Below are 17,812 nucleotides of genomic sequence, written 5' to 3' on the forward strand. Positions count from 1 at the left end.
CCCCACAGGAAAATGTTGCTTTCTAATTTTTTAAATTATTATTTCTCAATGAGAAATTTTAAAGCCGAACAACCATTTTCATCTGGCTTCATTCCGGATTAAAAGTTCACTTTGAAAACGGAAAATTCGTTGAACTTTCAAAATTCTAGCCAGGGCGGGGTTCCCCCTCTGGCGCTGGATCCAGGATTTCTAGACCTGGGGGGGTTAGTTTTTCCTTTTTTTCTTTTTCTCCCCTGAAACTTTACAGAAGGCTGGGGAAAATCGCAGAGGTGTAAAAAATGAAACTTGTGAACTCGGCTCTGACGGCGTTCAAAGGGTGAAGGGGCTTTGAAAAGTTAAGAGTGAGAAAAGAAAAGAAAAGAAAAGAAAGCAAAGTTGGCTGTCACGGTTCATCCTACCCCATTCAGCGGCAAAAGGAATCAAGTGGCGGGGAGCCAGCGGGGAGGGGAATGAAAACCCAACCCCGGCATTTTGAGGTGAGGGGGTGTTGAAAACTGAATCGGAGCCAACATCTCGCTCCGAATCCCGCCGCGGAGACTGGCCGGTTTGTTTCCCAGCTCTCCTGAAAAAAGCGTCCTACGAAAACTCTCCCTTGGCAATTTCTGTGGGGGCTAGAAGCGGGTGCAGCTGGCTCTGGGGTGCCCCAGACGGGACAGACAAGTGATGAAATCCCACCCGGCCGCCAAGGGCTTCTCCAGGGATGGCCAATGCCCTGCCTGGGGGGCCAGCCCGAACTTGGCTTCACGGCCCTTGCACCCACACGTCCCCTGGGAGCGGGTCAGGCAAAGGGGCTGCGGGTCATGTCCCCAGGGATCTTCACGCAGGGACACAGCCAGTCCCCACGGCCTGCACTGCGGCAGCCCGGGATGTTTGGCTTCTCCCTTGCAGCCCGCTCCCGGCAGAAATACCCTGGCGGGGCCCGGGAGAGCATCTCCCTGCTGCCTGGAGCCCCAGCCCAGGATGGGCGCCTGCCCCTCGCTTACCTGTCCGGCAGGGCAGCGCTCAGGGTCCAGCAGTGCTGGCAGTAGCTCGCGGGCTGCTCTCTTATAGCCCGCCCGCTCCCCCCTCGGGGTGACCGCCCCACCCCGGGGTGCCCGCCACACTCCGGGGGCAGGTGTCTATGCAAATGAGGCAGCTGGGCCCCGCCCCCAGCGCTTCCTCCCAGGCGCGGGAGCCTCCCAGCCCCACTCTGCCCAGAGCCGGCCAGGCAGGAGGCACCGGGGCGAGAGCGCTGCGCGGCACCGCACACGAGGCGCGCCCGCTGTCCAGGTGAGTGTGCTGCCCTCTTGGGGCCGGGGCCCTGGAGCGGGAGGGGCAGCGGGATGCACCTGCTGAGGGTCTGACCGGGCGCTAGCGGCGCGGTGCCCGCAGGACACCGCCAGGGGGCGCCGCGCCCCCGGTCCGTTGACACGTGGGTGCTGTGCCGGCGCCGGGCCGGCGGGGAGCCCAGCTGTGCGAAGCAGACGGTCCTGCTGCGGGCAGGTGGCGTCCCTGGGGAGAGCCGGGCTGCGCCAGCCGCCCGCCGTCCTGGAGCCGGCCCGGCCAGGGCAGGTGGAGCCTGGCACAGCCGCTGCGCAGCCCCCCTCCCCGGCGCGGGTCGCTCTGCGCTTTGGAGGTGCCCAGCCCGAATGCGGAGCGCCAGGCACAGTCCCCCCCCCCGAGGCCGGGAGCCCTGGGCGGCGCGCACCCCCACCCCCAATTAAATCTTGGCCACGGGGACGCTTCTTCCTCCCAGGCCGGTCCCTTGCTCAGGGCGCTGATGGAGGGGCTGGGCGGGAGGGTCTCTGCTCTGGGGAGGGGCTGAGTCCCCGGCTCTAGCCTCCCAGGGGAGCCGCGTGTGGGGCTGGCTGGCTCTGTATTTCCCTGCCCGAGGCCAGGACTCAGGGCAGAGGCCCCTCGGGACGGGAGCCTCCTTTCCCTGGCCCTTTGCGGGCCCCTGGCCTCCCCTGCACATCCTGTCCCCTTTGCTTCCGCCAGCTGCCCCCGGGCAGGGCTGTGCTGGGCGCCCCAGCTGCTGGCTGTGCCCTGGCCAGAGGGAGGCGGGGAGTCAGCTCAGGGCCCCAGCGCCTGTTCCCCGGGGCTCGCCAGGAGCCGGCTCTGCTTCTCTGATACCCAGTCCCTCCCCTTCCGCGCAGCTAGGCGGTCCGGACCCAGGCGGTGGGAATCCGCCTCCTCGGCACGTAGAACCGCCCTGTGGGGCTCCCGAGCCCTCGTTGGTTTAGTTCTCTTCATACTCCCGGGGTCCCAGACCCCTCCGGGCACAGGGACAGCAAGTCCTGCCCTGCCCTGAGACGGGGCGAAATCCCATCCACCCCATCCCCTGCCAGCCAGCCCTGAGCACGGTCTGGCCCCAGACGGATTGTCGCTCAATCGGATCGACTGGGCGCTGCTAAACCCATTGGGGAAGCCGGGTCTTGGAAATGTAACTTGGGGGCTGAAGAAGCGTAAAGCAGCCACAAGTCGCATTCTGCAGCGTTTAATCTTTTTAAGAAACCAGCTTCCCGGAGCTGTCCAATCCCCTGTGCTGCGCAGCTCTGCTTAACTGAGCATAGAGACTTTCTGGGGGTACTTGTGTGAGCAGCCCCCCGTCAGCCTCCCAGATTCCCACACAGCAGGGTGAGTGTTTGGGGGAGCTAGTCCTCCCTTTTCAATACACAGCAGCTCAGCCGTGGAGGGAGCTTGTCCTTGCCAATTCCTCCTGGAAGCCCTTCTTTGGCACTGAGGGTTTGTTTGCATCACTCTTATCTGGAGTGCAGTTGCTGAAGTGTTTGCTAGAGCCCTGTGGTTTTGGGTTGAACGATTTTATGAAGGGCCTGGAGATATAAAGGGAACCAAGGAGTCCCATGCCCAGACTCCTAGCAGGAGTCAAGGACCATGGCTTGGCTCTGGCAGCACCAGGGTTCTGTGTTTTCATGGAGTGGGGAAGCTCAGAGCTAGAGTGGGGTGTGGGCAGAAGAGCAGGATCAAATCCCATTGCTGAACAGGGCAGAGCTGGTTTTTTGAATGTACCAGCAGGGATCTGAGGTACAGAGAGTGAGTGACCTTCCCCCCTGGGGCAGAACTGAGACTGTTTAGACCTACGTTAATTATATCTAATTTGCATACTAATTCGAGTTCAGCAGTCACCATACTCACCAGCAACTGCATGCCATACAACATAAACACTAACCCAGGAACCTATCCTTGCAACAAAGCCTGATGCCAGCTCTGTCCACATATCTATTCAAGTGACACCATCATAGGACCTAATCACATCAGACACGCCATCAGGGGCTCATTCACCTACACATCTACCAACGTGATATATGCCATCATGTGCCAGCAATGCCCCTCTGCCATGTACATTGGCCAAACCGGACAATCTCTATGCAAAAGAATAAATGGACACAAATCTGACATCAGGAATCATAACATTCAAAAACCAGTGGGAGAACACTTCAGCCTCTCTAACCACTCAGACACAGACTTGAAGGTGGCAATTTTGCAACAAAAAGCTTCAAAAACAGACTTCAAAGATAGACCGCTAAACTTGAATTAATATGCAAATTAGATACAATTAACTTAGGTTTAAACAGAGACTGGGAATGGTTGGGTCATTACACTAATTGAATCTATTTCCCTATGCTATGTTCTCCTCACACCTTCTATGGGTAATCTCAATTATCACTTCAAAAGTTTTTTTCTCCTGCTGATGATAGCTCATCTCAATTGATTAGACTCTTCCTGTTGGTATGCGTACTTCCACCTTTTCATGTTCTCTGTATGTATAAATATCTCCTGTCTGTGTGTTCCATTCTATGCATCCGAAGAAGTGAGCTGTAGCCCACAAAAGCTTATGCTGAAATAAATTTGTTAGTCTCTAAGGTGCCACAAGTACTCCTGTTTTTTTTGCGGTTACAGACTAACACGGCTGCTACTCTGAAACCTGTCATAAATCCATTAGTTGCTCATGTGCTATGGAGGACGGAGCATTGAACTTGGGTGTAGGAGATCTGGGCTCTATTCCTGACTTTGCCAATAACTTTATGGGTACCCACAAACAAGTCACTTCCACTCACTGTGCCTCAGTTTCCACATCTGTAAAATGTGGCTAACAATAACAACCTCTTTTATAAAGTCGAGATCTACTGATGAAAAGTGCTGTATAAGAGCTAAGTATTACCCTGGAAAGAATGAAAAACTCAACGAAGGCAAGTTGCTTGTTAGTGTCTCTAGCTATCCCTGAGGCATGTGCTCAGCGCTTCACATTTACGTACAGAGGTGAAGCATGTGACCTGAATGGAGAGTACATTGACTGATACCATGGCAGGAAGAGCACTGTATAAATGCCTTGGTGGTAGAGACTAGAGTCTCTCTCTCTCTTTGCAGAAATATATGACTGGACACTCCAGCTGTTGGCTATCTTCTAATAATTTTCCTTGCATAATATTCTATCTTTCTCTGCTGTTTATCTTCTATTTCTTTAAACTGGGCCAGGAGTGGAAATTTCCTGTTAATTTCATACCAGCCCAGGTCCTATTACAGTCTGGATTTGTGGTTTTCTGCTTGTGAGAAGTAGCCATTTGTGAGTGTCTCTTTCTACTGGTGCTTTGGATAATGCTCTAGTAAGGATTCACTGCACTAGTTGTATTTGAGTTATCTGAGTTCATGTTACACCCAGCTGGCAATTTTTTGTAAATTTGGTTGTAACTCTTTCCTCTAGAAACTACTCTGTCCACTGATAAATACATATCCATATGCATACATAGCCATACTGCTTGCAACCATAAGGGGATGTCGCCATTCTGTTTTCAGTGTACTGTGCTTTTCAAGGTAGAGGAATCTTTCAGTAGCAGTTCAATCTTAAATCCATATGTCATAAAGATGTAAGTTTCTTTAAAAAGCTAATGAAGTGGTTGCTTGTAATAACACTTGATGACGTATGGATCTGAGATCAGCTGAGAGGAGATTTATACAGTATTATTTCTCATAAGTAAAGGAAGATTTGTTTACAGTGTATCAAACCGCCTGTAATGGCATCGTGTATTCAAAGGGCAACAAAAATAATGGGTTTTAGAGCAGTGGGTCTCAAACTTTTTTACTGGCAACCCCTTTCACATAGCAAGCCTCTGAGTGTGACCCCCCCTAATAAATTAAACACACTTTTTAATATATTTAACACTATTATAAATGCTGGAGGCAACCGGGGATTGGGGTGGAGGTTGATAGCTTGCAACCCCCCATGTAATAATCTTGTGACTCCCTGAGTGGTCCTGACTCCCAGTTTGAGAACCTCTGTTTTAGAGTGTGTATCTCCTCTTGCACACAAACTGAGGGCCTGGAGATGGTATCTGGTTAGGTAGGCACAAATGCTAGCATTTAGATCTTAAACTACTGCATTGGAATTAGAGGTGCACATGCTAGCATTTGTACCTTCTGCTAATAATAGGAGATAAGTTCCAGGTATCATTAACTGCAGATGCAAAACTGAACCTATAATATTATGATCCAGGTTGAGGGGTTTCTAAAAATCAGGTGCAATACATGCGTTCCATTAGCCTCTATGTAAAACACATGATACACCTGGAATGTCACTTAGGCCTGGAATGTGGGAAAAGACGATTATGTAATCTGTGTCAGAAACGATGTCCAGAAAACGGTTTATCCAAACAATGTGACTTCTTGCCGAGGCAGTGCATTGAGGGGGTCCTTCCACAGAGCAGGTGAAAATAGCTTTGGAAACAGATCCACCATACTGCTATTTGCTGCAACCTCTTTCCCCCGCTGTGCAGACCTGCTGTTCAGAACTGTGCCTTATGGACAGGAACACTATAGAAATACATAGGCAAGATGCCTTTGCAGACTGCTGGTCTTCACCCTTAAGATTTCTGACTAGGAAGCAGAACAAGTGTTAACCTGGTAGGATGATTTCAAGTACTGACTCCAATCTAGCATGTTAGGGGAGCCACCTAAGCTAGCCAATGGGAGCTGCCAGCGAGAGGAGTGCATACTAAGTCCCGCCCCTGTCTCAGAGATAGGTACTTAAGTCTAGGCTGCAGGGAGGCATCCATTCCTCCTAGAGGTCCACGGTTGGGAAGCCCTTTGGAGTTAAGCACCCAAGGCATATTATGTGAGGAGGAGCATCTCTCTCATAACTTTTAGCCTAGTGGGTCAGTCACCCACCTGGGATGTGGGAGACCCCCCCAGTTCATGTCCCCCCTCTGCCTGATGGGGAGAAGGGATTTGAACAAGCATCTCACAGCTGAGTGCCCTAACCACTAGGTGATGGGATATTCTGACATGGGGCTGCCTCAGTCTCTCCATTCCCCTGTGGATAAATAATTCAAACTTTATTGAAGCCAGGGGACTGAATCCTGCGTCTCCCACGTCCTGTGTGCGTACTCTAACCAGCAAGCTACAGTGTCATTCTCTGGCCCCCTGCGCTCTGTGAGACACCAAGGCCTCCTGAGGTTTAGAAATTCTTTGTGGAGCTCCAATCCACCTGCTTTCCTCTCTGTTTTCAGAGGCATCAGTGGGAGGGTCTCCCAGGAAAAGTACAACCGTCATGGCCAGGACTAAGACTTGGATCCTGGCCTTGGTTGGGTGGCTCCTCTCCGGGACGTGGAGTGCAGTGGGTAAGTACCATTACCTTGCTTCCACCCTCCCACCCCCATCTGTGGTTACTGACATATTGGAATGCCCCATGTTTTCTCACTTCTGTTTGGGCTTCTTTGATTAGAAAGAATCTACCGCCCAAGGCCACATGTCTTGGGGGAGGAGAGGTGCTGAGATAAGGGTGTGCCCTGGCATGTGACTGTGGGGTGGATGCCCTGGCTCCATTGTGTGCTGTGAATAGTACTGCGTGGGCGTGCCTGCACAGTGATTGTCACTGGCATGCTGGCGTGTCCCACGCAGTGGGTGGGACACGTTTGTATGGTCCCTGGGCTTTGATTGGTCAGTAATATTGTTTTGCTGTTCAGTTCACTCGCAGCCCTGGGGATTGGCTGGGACGCAGTCTGGCCCCTCACTCTGAGAGAGGTAAAAGTCCCGTGACACAGAAATCCAGCGTTCCCTGTGTAGCAGGGGGAGTTGTCTTGCCCCACTGGGAAGCATGTTCTCCTTGCTGGCAGCGTGAGGTGCCGCCTTAGCGACCCTTTGGCCAGGGGCGGCTCTAGGTAGTTTGCTGCCCCAAGCACAGCAGGCAGGCTGCCTTCAGCAGCTTGCCTGCGGCAGGTCCCTGGTTCCGTGGATTTGGCGCAGCCTGTGGGAGGTCCGCCGAAGCCGTGGGACCAGCGGACCCTCCGCAGGCATGCCGCCGAAGGCAACCTGCCTGCCTCCCGGCAGAGCGCCCCCCGTGGCTTGCCACCCCAGGCACGCGCTTGGCGTGCTGGTGCCTGGAGCCGCCCCTGCCTTTGGCAGGCTGGGCTACCAGCACACCGATCCAGGGCCCCTCTCAATGTTTTGTTTAAAATCTCAGGAGACGCTGGTGTCAGTTTGCTCCAGCTGTGACTGTACAAACCAAACCTGCATCCTGTTCCCTGGGTTCAGTCCCCATCTCCCCTATAACAGCTGCCACCCCTACTTCATTCCATCCCTGGGTCTGGTGTCTTCACAGGTGCTCAAGAGAACGTTCACTGGGAAGTCCAGCGCTATGACGGCTGGTACAACAACCTCCTGTACCACAACCATGGCTCTGCAGGTGAGTGCGGGAGGCCAGCGCTGGCAGCAAGGCAGGGCCAGTGGCTTTGACATCTTCGGTCAGAGTAGATGTCCTGGCTTGTCCTGCCTCTGGGCAGAACTGTTGATTTGAAACTGGGGCCTGATGGGGACCAGGAGGCTAAAGCTCAGTCCAGACCTGCCTGAGCTGAAGATGGTGGCTTGGGGCAGCCAGAGGAGGTGTCAGAGGGGGGTTGCCTACCATTGGTTGCTCCTGGGTATCGCTCAGGGCTCTTGTTGGATCCCCAGGTCCTTTGAGGTGATTGTAATACAGCAGCGTATGGCTTCTGCCACCTGCGCTTGGCTGAGAGGTTGCAACCTTCACATTCAGATGCAGGCCCTGCTACTGTCATCCATACCTTGGTCACCTCCAGGGCAGGCAGTCCCCACTCCACTGGTCAGGGCCAAAGCCCCCTGAGTCTTTCCATGGATTTCAGTGGGCTTTGATCAGGTCCTCAACAAGGCGGTGCCTTCAGGGAGGATTTTCAAAAGCATCTAAGGGAGTTAGGCACCCAGCTTCCACTGACATTCAGTAGGTGATAGGCACCAAACTCCTTTAGGCACCTGGCTTCCACTGCATTTCAATAGGTGCTGGCACCAAACTCTCTTATGCATGTGGCTCCTTCTAACTTTCAAAGGGTGATGGCACCAAACTCCCTTAGGTGCTTTTAAAACCACCTACCTGTGATCCCTCCAGAAACTCAAGCTGGCGTAGCTTGCGGAACATTGTTTATTTTGGCCTCGTCTCCGCTGGCGAGGGCTTGCTGCTAGTGTTGATCAGGAGAGCTGCACCAACAAACGAGAGCTTTTGCCAGGATAGTTTCTATCATTTCCCCAAACGAAATAACCTCTTCCAGAAAAAGGGCTTTTATGCAGGACAGCTGCATCGGCTTTGGCTTTTGTCAGTTACGGGGGTTTTCATGCTCCTGGCTGACGTGGATCTGCTGGAATTAAATGTTTGTTCTCCTCTGACGTATCTGGTGTTGCCTGGTATCGGGGGTGCCAGGTTGGATGGTCTGTGTTGCTGGTAGTTGACGCTCGTAAAAACATCCCTTGTGCCCTGATGGAATGAGGAGATGCTGTGTGGATCTGATTGTGCAGAGAAGGAATGTGTCTAGTTGGATGTTTAGCACACTGCGGCCCTGACAGTCCTTTATAAAGACACTAGGTTTTCTGGAAGGCAGGTTCCCAAACACTCCATCTACCTCATTCTCTCCCCCCAGCCCAGATTTCTCAAGCCCTCTGGGCAGCCCCAAGGGCCCCCTTTCCCCATATGCTGCCAACAACCTTGGGATCCCATCTGTCCTGGGGATACTGGACACAGTGACATGCTGATGTTGTACCACCAGGTTCCAAGCTGCTGCGTCTCCTGCCAGCTAACTATGCCGATGGCGTGTACGAGCCCCTGCAGGAGCCGCACGTGCCCAACGCTCGCAGGCTCAGCAACGTGGCTGCACGGGGGCCCTCCGGGCTGGCCTCCAGCAGGAACAGAACCGTGCTGGGTGTCTTCTTTGGTAAGAGGTGGCTGGCAGGGCACTGGGTACAGCCCTTGGGCTATTTCTTTACTCCCATCTTTGTGACCCCTCTTGCTCTTTCCCCTACAAAGCCCTTGGTTAGACAGATTCAAATCTATAACTTCCAAACCAAGACATCAGACCTTGTGGAGCCCTGGGGGTTAGGAACAGCCTGCGGGGCATGTCCCTCATCCATCTCAGGGGACATTCCTGTCGGTGGGGTCATGATCCGGGCTCCTCTCGCACCGGGGCCTGTGGCCATGCTCTGTGCACTGGTGACTTCCTCCATTTGTCTGAGTCATGTTTGGAGAATGTAATCCCCTGGGTATGTTCACCTAGGTTGAGCAAACAGGGGCAGCAGGTTTCCCAGAAGCCAAGGGCCCATCTCAGTGGAGGAGAAAGTGCAAGAGGAAATGGGGTTCAGTTATTATTTCCTTTAGTCTCACTGATTCAAGAGGCAAAGCAAACACAAGCTCATCTGGGGCAGTCCCTCTAGCCTGGGGCAGTCCCTTTAGCCTGGGGCGATCAGCAGTGTCTCTGCTGTCTGCAAGAGGCATGAATCAATAGCCATTCCTGTCATACGCAGAACTTCCCCCATTCATTAGCCATGTTGCTGAGCATTTGTTCGATCGTCTGGGGAGTGGATCCCAGCAGGAGCCTGTCCCAGGAGGGCTCAGTGCTGGCTACTAGCAGAGACTTTGGCCAGGATTCTGTGCTATGTTCATTTTTATCTCAGAGATTTCAGTGGTAAAGGGGACCATCCTGACCCTCTCCTCTGATCACAGGTCAGAGAACCCAGCCAGAGAGTCCTGCATCCAGCCCATCTCTCCAGCTGAGCTAGAGGCTCTCTGAAGTGGGCAGGCGAGTTGTTATCCTAGCAAGACACAATCCTTAGGCTGAGGGCAGTTATGCAGTACGCAGGAGTGGGAGAACCCTGGAAGGTTTAGGGGACTGGTTGGATACGGCCTCAAAATTCCCCCCTTCCCCCAGGCCCTTTGCTCTATTTTGGGCTAGAGATAGTGATGGTCAGCGCTTACACAACGCTTCAGAAATTCCCCTCCCGAGTACTGCGCAGTTGGCAGCATTAAAACGGCCTGTGAGATTTCCAGCCCTGCCTGCTGCTAGGCAGACTGGACTAGCCCACAAGTGGGTTGTGGTTCACAGGGTTGTGGCACCTCTGCCTCCAGCTCCAACCAACACCAGACAGCTCAAAGGCTCCCGACAAAGAAGGGTGTGAACCTCCGGCTCAGCGCCTGCCTGTAGGACAGACGCTGCCTCAGTCCTTGCTTGCTGTGCATCACTCAGCTTCTGGCAGGCAGTCGCCAGGCTTGGAGAATAGATCCCCCCAGTCCCTCAAGGCAGTTCCATGAATGAGGACAGGTCAGGCTGCATTTCCAGGAACAAGGACAAGTGAGGCAGCAGGTCAGGCTGATGAAAGGCAGCACCTACTGGGGATTTCTGAACAGCCACTGGATCAATCAGATTTAATCCCTGCTGACTATGGGACTCTGCATGAGCCATGTGTTCATCTGCCCAGCCCCACAGATGGGTAAAGCCCAGCACGCCTCACAATACTCTACCCCATAGCCCCTCCCACCCAGGGATCTCAAAGCACTGTAGAGAGAGACAAGTATCATCACTCCCGTTTGCAGACGGGGAACGTAGGAACAGAGATGTCAAGTCACTTCCCCAAGGTCAGCCAGCAAGCCAGTGGCAAAGTCAGAGAGAGAATGTGGGTCATTGCCAACATGGTCATCTGGGTGCAGCCCCCCCATTCGCATCTCAACTGACCCGCTCTGACTGAGCCGGAACAGCAGTCGTTACACAGGGCCATGGAGAATTTGCCCAAATCTCCTTGAATGCTGTAATTTTTGGGGTGCAATTGACAACCTGCTCCCACCCAGCTGTCCCAGTCAGTGTCTCTGCTTGGGTTTCTCATAGGTTTCCATGTGCTCTCGGAGATCATGGCGGTGGAGAATCCCGGCTGCCCTGCTCAATTCATAAACATCCGCATCCCTGCGGGAGACCCCGTGTTTGACCCTGACAATGCTGGAGACGTGGTCCTACCCTTCCAGCGCAGCAAGTGGGCTGTGGAGTCAGGGCAGAGCCCCAACAACCCCCGAGAACAGGTGAAGGGGCAGCATTTCCTTTTTTGTTTCCTTTTGGGTTGTACTTATTTCTTCCATTGGTTGTTTACAGGAGTATTTCGTAACTGGCTGGGCTGAGGCAGGGCATGTGTCAAAAGGTCTCTGGCACAGCGACATAAAGGTGCCTTATGAAATGAAGAGTACAAGAAAGCAATCTAGAGCAGAGAGCAGCGGCACCGTTCTCTCACATTCCAATCACTGGCCCCACCTATTAATGACATTAATGCCCACAGTGACCTGAAAACAGCACAGTTCCCACTGGCCACCAGGCCAGGATGCAAGAGAGGAAACATTGCAGTGAAATGGACTAGATAGAACATGCATTGCTGAAAAAGGAGTGACCAAGATAAACAGCTTCTGATAGGAACGCTGCGCCCCTTTACAAGCATTAGCAAGCCAGGCCGCGCAAGCCCCCCTGCAAGATGGGGAATTGCCATTTTACAGACAGGAGGCACACTCCCCTAGGTCACATTACCCCTAGAATGCTCAGATCTCCTAGCTTCTAGCCACTGGAGTGGACCATCCTTCCTTTCATCATCGAGCTTGTTCTCTGGCCCTTTGAGCTCTTAGCTGGACCCCTGCATCTCCAGCACTCAGTGCATATGGACCTGGGCCAGGAAGAAGAGAGACAGAGAGTCTCTCTTGTAGGATCTGGTTTATTTATACCCCTTGGCTCTTTCTGTGTGAAGCTTCAGATAGGCCAGGTGCCCTGACCCTCTGTCAGGCTTTCCCAATTAATTAATATCCAATTGTACGTGCCCAGGAGGCTCCCCTCAGTGCAGTGTGCAGAGGCCACCACTAAAAGGCCTTTTCATTCTTGCTGACACTTAAGCAGCACTGCTTTGTTTGTGGACTGCAAATTGAATTGCTCTTTCACTAGATTTAGGCCCTGGATTCCTGGAAGACACATCTGCTAACTTCAGTTTAAGGGGTTCATCCCAGCCCTCTTAGGGACACTGAGGAGCTCTCCCTGTATTCTCCCAGTATCACAGAGTTCCCATGTCATAGGAAATAACAGGAACCTAAAATTCCCCACTCACCCCCCAGCAGAGAGCTCCCAGCCTGGAACAGGGCTCCGTTGTATGGGCTGCATGAAGCATGGGGTACTGACTGCATTACAGCCCAGTGGAGAAAAGTTGGGGAATATCATCTAATTTTTTTTGGTTAAAAAAAATCTGTGAAGACAGACAGTCCGCAGTACCTGACCCCACGTACAAAACCGCACAGAAATGGAGCATCCTGGCTGTTGGTGCAGCTAGGCAAAGTCACCATTCGGGGTCGTTTAGCAAAATATTTGTTCTTTACAAAAGAAAGCCCAACAATTTCTGCAGATTGACACAGAACTATCCACTTTATTGGCAAATCAAGTCACTCGCACCTTTCTAGGAGGCCAGAGTTGGGGAAAAGCATAATCACCTCAGGTGATAATGATTGAGAAAATTCTCTTGCTGCAGGAATTTCTATTGCTTTAGTCAAAATGCCCAAGGAAAATGTTAGTGATAGGAGCTGAAGTAACTCTGGTGTGTTAGAAATGGTTTATGAGCAGTATTATTTTAGGACTAATTTGATGAAATGCTTACACACACTTGAGTAACAAGCCTTTCTGTAATTGTGCTCCTATGTTGCGTGTGATTGGTAATAACAAGATATTCTAGGCAGTAAATTTTTTTTATCTTGGTGTAATAAACAATAGAATGTGTATGCTGTGCAAATGGGCAGTCATAGAGATTGCAAAAGGATAAATGCATTGTGGCACCCAAGTCTTGGTACGATGAAGAAATATCATGGGATCGAATGCATTTCCACACAACAGCATGTCTGGCTCAGTGTAACCTGGTCATATTCTGAAGTGTCAGGGTATGGGAATATGTTGTACCATCACCACCAATACAACATCCAATAGTGGGCAGAGCTGGCTGAAAAATGAAAACACATTGCACATGTCATGTCATGTCACTGGTTTTCCAAATGGGTTGATATCATTTTTTTAAAAACCATCCACAGATTTTTTTAAACTGTTTTTGAAAATCAAAATTTCCCATAATGAAGTTTTTCAGTTTTGAGATTGAAATTTTTTTCAGAACTGAAAAATGTTTATGTGCTGAAAAAAGTCCCACTGTGTACCTAATTTGGCCAGTCAGGATGGTCCATCCAGAAAACAAAAAGTCTGAAACTGACACCTGATGAACACAATCGGACACAGCTCAAAAATAGAAAATCACGATGGAGCCAGATTAGCAGGTTACATTTTTAACTCAGTGTTTCCTAGAAAAATTTCAAATCTTGAAACATTTTAAAGACACCAAAATGTTTGCAAGGAAATGTATATTTTCAAAAGAGGCCATTTGCCAATGGAAATTTTTGCCACGTGAAACGCGTGGCCCAGCTGTAGCAGAAAGAGACTTCACAAAGGAGCAGCAGGAGACATGGCTCTAGGAATGGATGAGCAGCAGCCAAACGGAGGGGGTCTGGTTAGAACCACCTTGCTGAGAACAGGTTTGCTGGGGAGGAGTCCAGGACTTCCTCCTTCCCTGCCTTATTCAGCCTGTGATTCAAGAGCTTCTGTTTCAGAATCTAAAGGAAAGCAGGAAATGAAAAATAATTTAAAAGAATGATAACGGAACTTCCTCCAGCCTCTGGGAAGGCCCCTTATCTGGAGGAAGGGTCACGGGGTTGGTAGTTTATCAACATTGGCAGGCCCATCCCTTTCTTGATGATTCTGGTGACTTCTGCTCCAGATTGATAAGAAGGTGGTAAGATTTCTGCTCCTTGTGGAATACGTGCTGTCCATCTCACCGTGGGTGTAGTGGGCCATCAATAGATACAAGCGCACAGAGGACCTGGGTTTTGGCTAAGCCCTGATTCTTCTCCGTCCCCATGCAGAGACCAGGAGGCAGCTGATCATTCCGCTCTGACCCCAGCCCTTGCTTCTCTCCTCAGATAAACATGGTGACAGGCTGGCTTGATGGAAGTGCCATTTATGGCCCTTCCCATTCCTGGAGTGATGCCTTGAGGAGTTTCTCTGGTGGGAAGCTGGCTTCTGAGACTAAAGAGAACTTCCCGAAGCAGACGGACGGAAGAAACTTCATGTGGAAGGCTCTGGATCCGTCCACAGGAAAGGGGGGCTCCGAAGGGATCTATGGTAAGGAAGCCTCATGTCCCAGTTTCCCACCTTTCAGCTTCCCTGGTGCATTTGCAAGGTTATTTCACCCCCTGCCCAGGCTGAAGTCTCCAACCCATCCTGGATCAGAATCAGGCCTAGAGGTGGCTGATTGCACTGGCTGCTTGAGAGAAATGCAGAAAAGCGGTTAAAACAGCTGGGCTTCCCCCAGCACTGAGTCATCAGTCTCCCACCCGATTCCCCGAGCAAACCCACCGCTGGGTGCATCCAAGCAGCGCGTCACCTCGGTGCAGGGAGTGAGGGACTGGGTGGGTAGGCCAGATCCCCCTGCATCTAGGGAACCTGATGCCAAGCACTCGCCCAGTGGAAATTCCCAGACAAAAAGCTGTTTGTTTCCTGGGTGTGGTGTGTGATTTGGAACCAAGGTGCATTCATGCAGCGCCCTGAAGAGAAACATCTCTTAGCACCTGCCAGGCCCCGGCAGCAAAGTGCTGGCCACTCCCTGCAGCCAGGTGCTGCCCCTACAGACCCAGGCAGTGCTGGTGGGTCACCTAGACTTTAAGGCCAGAGGGGACCCTCATGATCATCTAGTCTGAGCTGCTGCATGTCGCAGGCCACAGAGCCTCAACCACCCACTCGTGGCTGTACTAGACCCCTAACCTCTGGCTGAGTGACTCAAGTCCTCAAATCACAGTTTAAAGACTCACCCGTGTAATGTTCCTTCCCCAGCACAACCCTGAGTGAGGGAGGCAGTGATCAAAGAAGGCAGAATCCTGGTCAGATTCAGCACCATAAGGCCTGCCAGGGCTGGCCCTCTCCCTAGCCCTTATGGAGGGATTGCTTCAGGCCCAGGCTGCCCTGCAGCCCACGCAGCCCTGAGACAGTTATCGGGTGGTGCGTTGGGGCAGAACCTCTCTGCCAATGAGGGTCAGAACTCTGCCCGAAGCTGCTGAAGCTCCACCCACTCATTATAGCAAGTACATCATGTTAATTCCATCCTGACTAGCTGGATTGGCTACCCAGAGCGAGGAATCTAGGTCAGGGAGGCCCCTGGGGCAGCCAAGCTCAGAGAGGACGCGCCAGCGAAGGTTCCTGTTGGGATAATGTCGGTCAGGTCACAATAAAGTCAGTTCCCAGCAAGTGGGAAAGTTTTGGAACCACTCTGTGTTGGTGCCCAGCCAGGGAAGGAGGCAGGGACCCAGCCCGAGAGGGAGAGAAATGCCAAATCACGCAAGGGAGGTGACAGGAGCCCCTGTGTAAGTTGAAGATGCAATGTGAATTTGAGGTAGCCCTGCGTCAGCTCAGCGCCCTGCGTCAGCTCCCAGCCCAGCCCAAACTATGCTGATAGAAACCCACTCTCCCCTTCTAAACTGAAATGATCTAGGCTGCAGTAATAAACTTGGTAATAATCCTGCTATGCTTTTTAAAAAAATTCTTTATTTGGCTATCCAGTGCTCTCTGCCCCTTTACCTGATGCTAGGAAGAGCACAGCATCTCCAGTGCCAAAGCAGGGGGTGTGCTCATGCCATGCCACGCTGCGGCCGAGAGATGTTTTCTGACTGACAAAGTGTATTGCGCACCATAAAACTATCAAATACTTGATGTGCATCTGACAGCTTTGTTTGCTTTGTCTTTTACTTTTTCCATGAGGAAAGATTAAAAACAGTAGGAGAGAGAAATGCAACCTCTTTTCTTGGCCACACTTTGTACAGGTGTGTGAAAACACCGGGTAGCCATTTTCGGTGTTAAAGGACTTCCTTTATCAGGTTTAAATGTGCCGCTTTTTAAATTAATCTACTGCCTCCTTGTTTTTTTCTATTTCTCTATTGTGTTCCCTCTTACTCCTCTCCCCTCTGATATATAGAGAGAGGACTAGAAAATAGTTACTGGCATCCTACAAGGACAAGGAAGGGCTCTTGTCTTCTCTTCTACCTTTCTTCTGTTCCCCACAGAATGGCCTCTGGCTGGCAGACTTGGACAGTGAAAATCCCCTACCCAATGCCTGCACACACAGCCCAACTGGAACCTCCCATCTCCAATCTCTTCCCTCCCCATAGCACCAGGGAAGCCGCGTGTGGGAATCTAGCAGCAGGCTTCCTTTCTGTTCCACAGCAGCAACAGTCAGCTCTGTGGTGTATTGAAAACTGTCTTAAAAAACAAGCTACTACTTTAAATTTCAAGGGGTTTCCTGGTTCTGCTCGCAGGACAGGGGGTCTGGAGGGATACGTGCAAGCTGGGTCTTTGGTACGCAGTCTGCAAAGAGCTGGCCTAGAGCAAGGGTTGTGCCTTGCTGCCTTAGAGAGCAGCATGCTCTGTCTCTCTCTGGATTTGGTTCTTGTGCAGTAGGGTTTTGGATTCTAAGAAATACAGTTGTGTTACGTGGCAACCTGCCAGCAAGAGTATTTTATGTTTTCTTCTAACTTCTGTGTGTGTTTGTCCTGCACTTCATGGGCTCCTTGATTGTTGTAGATTTTGGGAATGCCAGAGGGAACGAGAACCTTTTCCTGCAGGCCGAGAGCATCGCCTGGTTCCGCTACCACAATCACTGGGCCTTGAAGCTGGCCCAGGAGAACCCCAGCTGGTCGGACGAGGACGTGTTCCAGCACGCGCGCAAATGGGTTGTTGCCACCTACCAGGTGAGGGAGCTGGGAGCCCCGTGCAGAGGGGCCAGCACGAGGAGCCCCTGGAGTGATGACGGCTGGGGCCTCTGTCCTGAGCTCTGTGGGTGTTTGTGCTGATGCCATCTTCTCCTCTCCTCTGCAGAATATCGTGCTGTACGAGTGGCTGCCGACATTCCTACAGAAAACCATCCCGTCGTACACAGGTGAGGGGGAAGGAAGCCTGGGGTGCAGGAGGCAAGCAGGAGGGTGGGTGAGCAGCCTGGGGGGCTGTGGGGAGCAGTGGATGGATGGGGGAGCGAGGGGCCTGAGGGGGGGCTGTGGGGAGCAGTGGGTGGATGGGGAGCGAGGGGCCCTGAGGGGGGCTGTGGGGAGCAGTGGATGGATGGGGGAGCGAGGGGCCTGAGGGGGGGCTGTAGGGAGCAGTGGGTGGATGGGGAGCGAGGGGCCCTGAGGGGGGCTGTGGGGAGCAGTGGATGGATGGGGAGCGAGGGGCCCTGAGAGGGCTCTTCACTCCCCCGCCAGGAGATGCAGCTCAGCAGCTGCTCTTCGTTGCAGGTTACAAGCAGCATGTGGATCCCAGCATCTCCACCGAGTTTCTGGCTGCCATGGGGCACTCCCTGGCGACCATGGTGCCCCCTGGAGTCTACAGGAGGTAGGGAGAGCCGTGTGGCAGGTGGGGGTGCCCATCAGCTGGGGCAGCAGTGCCAGGCGGGT

The 17,812-nt window shown here is 52.3% G+C and overlaps 1 protein-coding gene across 2 annotated transcripts in view; it reads left to right on the forward strand.

Moving 5' to 3' along the window:
- The first annotated feature begins 1,195 nt into the window (after positions 1 to 1,195).
- Positions 1,196 to 17,812, forward strand: part of LOC123344727 (dual oxidase 2-like) — a 44,190-nt gene continuing 27,573 nt past the window's right edge. For both annotated transcript variants that reach the window (XM_044981194.1, XM_044981195.1), the window contains exons 1-9: positions 1,196 to 1,269; positions 6,504 to 6,614; positions 7,595 to 7,678; positions 9,045 to 9,209; positions 11,151 to 11,338; positions 14,297 to 14,498; positions 16,947 to 17,113; positions 17,241 to 17,301; positions 17,654 to 17,750. In XM_044981194.1, the coding sequence (XP_044837129.1) occupies positions 6,545 to 6,614; positions 7,595 to 7,678; positions 9,045 to 9,209; positions 11,151 to 11,338; positions 14,297 to 14,498; positions 16,947 to 17,113; positions 17,241 to 17,301; positions 17,654 to 17,750 (1,034 nt within the window). In that variant the 5' untranslated portion in view covers positions 1,196 to 1,269; positions 6,504 to 6,544. The remainder of the gene's footprint in view (positions 1,270 to 6,503; positions 6,615 to 7,594; positions 7,679 to 9,044; positions 9,210 to 11,150; positions 11,339 to 14,296; positions 14,499 to 16,946; positions 17,114 to 17,240; positions 17,302 to 17,653; positions 17,751 to 17,812) is intronic.

This window comes from Mauremys mutica, chromosome 11 (genome assembly GCF_020497125.1).
Source record: "Mauremys mutica isolate MM-2020 ecotype Southern chromosome 11, ASM2049712v1, whole genome shotgun sequence".
In the NCBI taxonomy this organism is placed as follows: Eukaryota; Metazoa; Chordata; order Testudines; family Geoemydidae; genus Mauremys; species Mauremys mutica.